General features: G+C 48.1%; 1 protein-coding gene across 1 annotated transcript; it reads left to right on the top strand.

Annotated features, from left to right (window-relative positions):
* The first annotated feature begins 6,289 nt into the window (after window positions 1-6,289).
* LOC103698824 (pectinesterase inhibitor 9-like) lies at window positions 6,290-7,184 on the top strand. The gene has a single exon (XM_008780876.6). It carries the CDS (start codon window positions 6,361-6,363, stop codon window positions 6,955-6,957), a length of 597 nt encoding a protein of 198 aa, XP_008779098.1. The 5' UTR covers window positions 6,290-6,360; the 3' UTR covers window positions 6,958-7,184.
* The last annotated feature ends 514 nt before the right edge of the window (window positions 7,185-7,698 follow it).

The following is a 7,698-nucleotide window of genomic DNA, read 5'->3' as shown; positions in this document are numbered from 1 at the left end:
TAGAAGGGGATTAGGAGTGATTGATCCATCCTAGTGGGAGTTTTTCACTAGATTAATTGATTTTGATGATTAGAATGAGGTTAAAATAGAGTTTCTATACAGTGATCATCAAATCAGTCCTTAATTAGCTGATTTTCCCTCATTTGGCACGATTATGGCATGGTTTTTAGGTGCGTGCCAAGGTTAGAGACGACTCGAGTAAGTTTCAGAGCCGGCTCCTAAGGGGGAGTCGACTCGCACATTTGCGGGAGTCGACTCGCAAAGTTGGCAGCTGAGGGGGAGTCGACTCGCACAATGTCGGGAGTCGACTCGAAGTCTACATGCGCTAACAGAGAGTCGACTCGCGCATATTCTGGAGTCGACTCGAGGTCGAGTCGACTCGCGACTCAGGGGAGTCGACTCACAGTCGGGATCCGACTTTTTAACCCTAGGGTTGTCGTTTCGCAAACACTTTTCCTCAAGCCGCCACTGTTCACAAAGCCCTAGAGCCGACTCCTAGGTCATCCCCGATCGTCTCCAAGCCCTTTTTCCCGTCGATTCTTCGCCGGACATTGAGCTTCCGTCCGTTCCTAGGTCATTTCCGGTCCGTCCCGAGCTTCCTCTGTCGGTCCTTCACCGTCCTCTAGGTATTTTTCTTCCCGTTTAGGTCAAGATGCCTCGTAAGACCGTCGTTAGGAAGAGGTCCCGTCCCGAGGCCGGTCCCGAGCGGCGCTCCAAGGCGCGGCACGATCCCGCGAGGCAACCACCTCCGGATCGTTCCCCGCCTAGGGTGGTTCTCGTTAGGCCGTTGGCCGGAAAGGCCGTCACCTCCAGGAGGTTTGTCGATTTCGACTATCTCTCCCGGGAGGGGTTCACCATAGGCGATAGGCTTAGAGCCCAGGGCCTAGAGTACTTCCTCACCTTGGACCTTCCCACTTATCCTGGCCTAGTTCAAGAGTTTTACAGTACCGTCCATCGGGAAGATGGAGGTATCGAGGGCACGGTAGTAGGTGTCCCGTTGCGTGTCACAGAGGACCTCATTGCCCATATCCTTCACCTTCCATTAGTAGGGGTGGCTCCCGCACACCCTGAGGATAGAGTTGCGGCCCTTACGGTCGTCTTAGGGCATCCACCTCAGTCCCCCCTAGATGAGGTATCTGCTAGCTCACTTCCTATTGAAGTGAGAATCCTTTTGAGCATTCTGTCCAGGTCCATCTTCCCTAAGACAGGGAGATTTGATTTTGTGAATGAGAGGGACTTAGCTATTATGTCTTATATCCTTCAGGACACCCCAATCAACTTCCCAAAGCTCATTTATAGGTATATGTGTGAGCCCCTAGATAGACCTAGGCTCTCACTCCCATACGGGATGTTATTCACTCTTCTTTTTAGGCAGTACGAGATTCCCATTCCTGAGAGGGAACCCTCTCGTGCCTTGCGATGGACTGATCGCTTATGTACGGGGACTATGCACAGGATGGGGTTTCGGAAGAGAGAAGGGATCTGGGTTAGGAAGTCCACTCTCACTGCTCAGACCACCAGACCATCACCTAGTCCTGAGCCAGATTCAGACTACCCAGACCTTCCAGACCATCCAGACCTCCCATCCACTCCTCCTGCTCCTACCACCTCTGCCGGACCTTCCTCCTCAGTTCCACCATCTATGGAGGTCCGTATTGATACAGAGCAGCTCCGGGAGCTGCGGCAGGAGATCGTCCGAGATCTGAAGGACGGCTGCTTCGGGAGATCCGCGGCTCGGTGCCTGCTCCCTCTTCTGCGCCCACTTCCTCTGCCCTGGTCCCTTCCTTGACAGCCGTGACTGACATGACGGCTCATGTACGGAAAGAGATCTACAATATCCGAAGTTTGGTCCAGGCCCAGTTCCATAGCATGAGTGAGGTCACGAGCTCCACTCGACAGATGCGAGAGGAGATAGGTCGTGACATGCACACCACCACCGAGGGGGCCGAGCGCTTGTCGAATGTACTCATCGACAAGCTGGACGCACTACAGACATCAGTGACTGGACTTCAGGCGTCGGTGACAGAGCTCTCCACTACACATAGCAGAGCCACCACGTCTATTATCACGCAGCTCGGACATGTGACAGATGCAGTCACCCTCCTCATGGAGCAGAGCCGATTGAGAGGAGGAGCACCATCCTCCAGAGGAGGTGCCACATCCTCGAGAGGAGGAGCCACACCCTCCAGAGGAGGAGATGCATCCTCGAGAGGGGGAGCTTCATCCTCGAGAAGGACATAGATGTGTTTGAGTTGTGTTTTGTCTTGCTTTGCTTTACTTATTGTATTCTCACATGTATTCACATTCATATCAATACAATGAGTAGACATTTTATCTTCAATTATGTGCCATTTGATGATTGGTTGTGCCATTGATTGTGTGTGATTACCTCCTTTTTGGTATGATGACAAAAAGGGGGAGAAATATGTATAAAATATGTAAAAAGGGGAGAAATATGAAAAAATATGTAAAAGAAATCAATGGAAATAAATAAAAAGATAAACTCTTAATAACACACACAAATTTGTTCTAAGTGGATTCGGTACCTCGAGGCTCATTATCTCTCTTTTGGGGCTCCTAATGGAGTAATCTCCAGAATCTATTCAAGGGATATTCGGAGATTAGCTGAATCCTACTCAAGAACAAATTGACAGATTTTTCCTCTAAAAAGATAAAATTCAGTTCAAAAACTTCAAAGCATTAAAAGGAAATTCAGAGAATCAAAACATAGTTGAATGCATATGTTGAGGGGGAGAATCTGAATTTTAATCAAGCTAAATCATTAATGACATATAAGCCGAACAATTGATTGCATAATATGAAGGCTTATATAATTCCAAATGAAAGGGGGAGCTTTAACTCCGAAATTTAATGTTTCACTCCTTTCAAACTTGGATAAATTAAATTATCAGACATTTGAATTCATTTATGGATTTTACTTCATTGTTTCATGAGCAATTCACTTTACATATACTCAAAGTTTTGTCATCATCAAAAAGGGGGAGATTGTGGAGTGATTGATTAAAACCCCATTTGATTTTGATGAGCTCAAAGCATTTGAGTATATCTTGTGATTACTAATGAATTCAATTGAGTGTTTCAGTGAAAATCCTGTCCAAGTGTTTCTAGACTTGGTTCATAGTATTTTGGATAAGTTAAGAAGTCTGCATGAACCAATGTCTGAGACTCGAGTCGACTCCCGAGTATCACGAGTCGACTCCAAGCGTATCAAGTTCACTGGCACGAGCTCGAGTCGACTCCAGATCAGTACGAGTCGACTCCAACTGAGAACAGACAGAAGGACAGAAAGCTTCAACTCAGAAACTGTCAACGAGTCGACACCCGAAGTGCGCGAGTCGACTCCAATGTTCAACGAGTCGACTCCAGGGTAGTAAGAGTCGACTCCAAGAGAAACACAAAGAAAAAGTCAGAGAACGATCTTCGGACTCTGAGATTCGAGTCGACTCCCGCAGTACGCGAGTCGACTCCGAGAATGAGCCAAAAGACAGAGAATCGGGAGTTCGGGCTCTGAGATTCGAGTCGACTCCCAGGACAGTCGAGTCGACTCGAGTGGACAAAATTCAAATTTGGATCCACGGACTTCAGTGGATGAGCCGACTCCAAAATTGCCACGTCAGCTCCAGAAGTTGGCGAGTCGACTCCAGGTCAAGACGAGTCGACTCCCAGTCAAGACTGCAACTTTAATTCAAATTTGGAACAGTTGCCGAGTCGACTCCGGAAAAGCGTGAGTCGACTCCTGCTACAGCCGAGTCGACTCCTGATCGCGCGAGTCGACTCCAACCCACCAACGGTCATATTGTCAGGCTGCGCAGAGTGTGCAGAACGGCCAGAAAAAGCAGAGTAACGGCTAGTTTCCGTGGGGGTTGGCTTAAATAGCCACAGAGGACTGTAGCAAGGTAGAGAACAGATATTCCACTCCAAGCATTCAAGTATTCAAGCTCTCCAAGTGCTCTTAAACGAAAAAGGGAAGATCTGCATTTACTGCTCCAACAACTTCTTCCCAACAATCAAAGCTTCCTCCTCCTGCATTCAAGTCGACCACTCTTTCAAGAGGAGACCGGAGTTCCAGAAGCCATACCTCTTCACCAGCTTAAAAGCGTTTGAGGGCTTCTAACTCCTTTACGATTATATTGTTTTAAATCTACTTTTTGAGAAGCTATTTTCTGTTTTCTTCTATCTCTTGTATTTACTTGATTCAATCGGGGGATTGAATCAAGGGGTTTAAGGTTTGTTGGTGAGCCAAGTTAAAAACCAACGTGTGTAAGGGTTTGATTGTGAGCCCGGGAAAACAATCGGGGTTGGTTCTAGTCGGTGAGCCTGGGAAAACCGACCGAGTTCGTTGTGAGCTCGTAAAACAATAAGTTTGGTTGTGAGCTTGCAAAACAACTGGCTGTAATCCAAGGGGGTTATAGTGAATTCCCAAGAGAGACTTGGGGAGTGGACGTAGGAGCAAGGGGTAGCTCCGAACCACTATAAAACTCTGTGTTTGCATTGGATTGTCTCTTCTCTTCTTCCTCTCACATCACTCACAGCACTTAGCATTAATTAAATAACTTGCAATAGTTTTTAATTAATCATCCATAACGTTTTAATTATCCAAATTAATTTAAAACCCAATTCACCCCCCCCTCTTGGGTTGTCTATCTGGGCAACAGAAGCCTTCACTCTTGGATGAATCTTCGGGCTGCAGCAGATATCTGACTTTGCCAAATTGACTTGTTGCCCGGACGTTGCATAATACTCCACGAGAATCCTTCGAATCAACTAAGCCTACTGCCTCGTCGCACGGGCCAACAGCAAGTAATCGTCAGCAAAGAGCAGATGCAAGATCTAAACAAAGTCCAGCGCCAACCTGTAAGCCTCCACATCTAGAACCACTGAGGTGTGCCGGAGCGCTCTAGATAACTTGTCCATGCAGATGATGGACAGAAGTGGCGAAGCAAGCAACCCTGCTTCAACCCAACCGAAGACTCGAAGAAATGCGAGGGAGAGCCGTTCACTAGTATAGCAAAGGGCGGGGCCTAAATACAACCCTGAATCTACCTGGTCCATAGCGGGTAAAAGCTGAAACTCTCTAGGGAGTGTGTCACGAAGTCCCACCTCATCTTATCGTAGGCTGTCTCTATATTGAACTTGATGCCCATCAAACTCCTCCATCTAGGAGCCCTTGGAGGTCATATATAAACTCGTGGGCAATGAGCCCATTGTCGGAGAAAAACCGACCATCAACAAGGCCCTCTGCTTAGAGCTAATAAGTTTAGGGAGGATGCCCCTCATCCTATGCAGAGGCTGATCAGCCAAAAGTGGTCCAGTTCTGCAGGATCCTGCCTCTTCGAAATCAGGGTGATGAAGGTCCCCTTCCAGTTATTAGGCATAGTCACAATTAAGAAAAACTGCTGGACATTTGTCATTACTTTCTTAAATAGATTGGCGGAACCATCCAGCCCCGGGACCTTATCTTTGCCTAAGGACATAGGACTACCTGGACTTCCGCATCTGAAATTGGGCTGACCAAAGCCGCATTCTCCTCCTCCGAGACCCTCATCGATGAAGCCAGCTCACTGACAACACCACTGCCGTCCACTTGATCAGTCCACCTAAACCGAAAGAACCGCTCCAAGGTCCGCCTAATGGTGTTGGGATCCTTTGTCAATTGTCCACTGTTGTCCCTGATCTTGCAGATTTTGTTGCTCTGCCTCCGAATGATAGTCAATTGATGGAAGAACCTAGTCTTTCGGTCCTCCTCTAAGATCTATTGAATCCTAGACTTTTGTCTCCAAAAGACCTTCTACTGCTTGAGAAGTGAGTGATGCCTGGACAACAAGACCCTGAGCTCCTCCTGTTCGCCATTAAATAGGCCTCCCCCACGCTCCTCTAGAGACTGGAACCTGGTAATGGATGCTTCTGTCTTCTCTATTCTTCTGAAGATATTCCCCATCTCTTTTCGATTTATCTGCGAGCCGGTGCCTAGTCAGTTCCAACTTGCAGGTCACTCTGTACATGGCGTCCCCCGCATAACTTCCATCAGGCCTCTCGCACCATGTTCCACGACCGAAGGTAAAAAAGCCAAATCTTCTCAAAACAAAAAGGACTGCAATACGAAGTGAGATGTGAGGTACTTATTAGGATAGAGCAGTGGTCTGAAGCAATCCTGGGAAAGTGATGCATCCGAAAATTGGGATATTCCGCTGGCTGTGGGACCTCGAAATATGCCACCTTAGCTCCCTATTGGGGCAGGCAATAAAAGCGTGCCACGTGCTCCTTGCGCTTCTTTATACGTGAGACCAAACTCGCTGGCAGACGCTAACCAGTCCACATTCACAGAGAGACAGCGAGAGAATGGCCGAGGCCACACCTCCCAAGGTGCCCCATCTCTTGCTACTCCTGCTGTGCATCTCCGCCGGAGAGGTCACATCCGCCGCCTCCTCATCCACTGATTTCATCCGCTCCTCCTGCCGCACCACCACGTACCCGGCTCTCTGCATCAAGTGCCTCTCAGCCTACGCCCCCTCGGTCCGCCGCAGTCCCCGGGAGCTGGCGCGGGCCGCCCTCACCGTCAGCGCTGACCGGGCCCGGTCCGCCTCCGCCTACGTGGCCCGGCTTTCGGCCGGCGGGAGCAAGGCCATCAAGGCCCGGGAGGCCGGCGCCGTCCGGGACTGCCTCGAGAACATGGCCGACAGCGTGGACCGGCTCCGGCAGTCGGCCCAGGAGCTGGGCCGGCTCGGCCGGGCTGGATCGGCCGGGTTCATGTGGCACCTGAACAACGTCCAGACCTGGTGCAGCGCCGCCCTCACCGACGAGAACACCTGCCTGGATAGCTTGTCCCAGAGCGGCTCCGGCAGTACAAGGGAGGCCATCCGGAAGAAGGTGGTCGAGGTGGCCCAGCTCACCAGCAATGCTCTCGCCCTCGTGAACCGGATCGGCCCGAAGTACTGAACCGGCTCCGTCGGAATGTGCCTCTCCAACTATGATCTCCCGTGATACCTGCTGTCTTCTTGTGTTTTTGTTTCTACTTGCTTAATACTTCCCGTTTCAGTTAGAATGAGTGTGTTGAGGTGGTAGTGGAGTGTAAATTATATACTTTAAAAGTTGTATATCATCAACATTATGCTTTTAGGTTCTGAAGTTGAACGAAAAGATGGTCTCTCTCTCTCTCTCTCTCTCTCTCTCTGGTAAATCAAATTGAATGGATGAGCAAGTAGTAGGTTGGCCCTACAAAAAGGTTGTTATGTTTGTACGACTGTTACAGGGCTTCTCTTTGGTATTGATGCTGGTGTTCTCACTTGATCGCTATGTTGATCTACTGTTTTCTAAGGCAGGTCACGTTCGCCGTGGTCTTACTCATCCATGTTGGCCTTACGTGGTTGTTAGTTTCTGTGTGTAGTGTGTAGTGTGTAGTGCTGGAGTTTTAATTAAAAAAATTAATTTTTTTTATTATCTAAATTTTAGTTATTTTAAAATATTTCTTGCGAGACATGTTTTTAGGAGTGCTACGACTACATTGATTTTCGAAAAGATTCGAAATATTATATATGAGAGTGCATATAGAGACGAATTATGTTTTTAGTGCAATATATCTTACATAACTCCTTCAAATTTTTTTATTTCAATCTTCTAATTTTATTATATTAAATTATTTTTAATAATATTTTTATAAAATGGAGTCAGGCTTGGCTT

The sequence above is a fragment of the Phoenix dactylifera genome, chromosome 10, assembly GCF_051530095.1.
Source record: "Phoenix dactylifera cultivar Ajwa chromosome 10, Ajwa_hap1_PhDact_Kaust_v1.1, whole genome shotgun sequence".
Taxonomy (NCBI): domain Eukaryota; kingdom Viridiplantae; phylum Streptophyta; class Magnoliopsida; order Arecales; family Arecaceae; genus Phoenix; species Phoenix dactylifera.
Note: the sequence above shows the minus strand (reverse complement) of the source record. Positions and strands in the feature narration are given on the sequence as shown.

Coding starts and splice junctions, on each gene's coding strand:
- LOC103698824 (XM_008780876.6), top strand. CDS start 6,361: ATGGCCGAGGCCACACCTCCCAAGGTGCCCCATCTCTTGCTACTCCTG.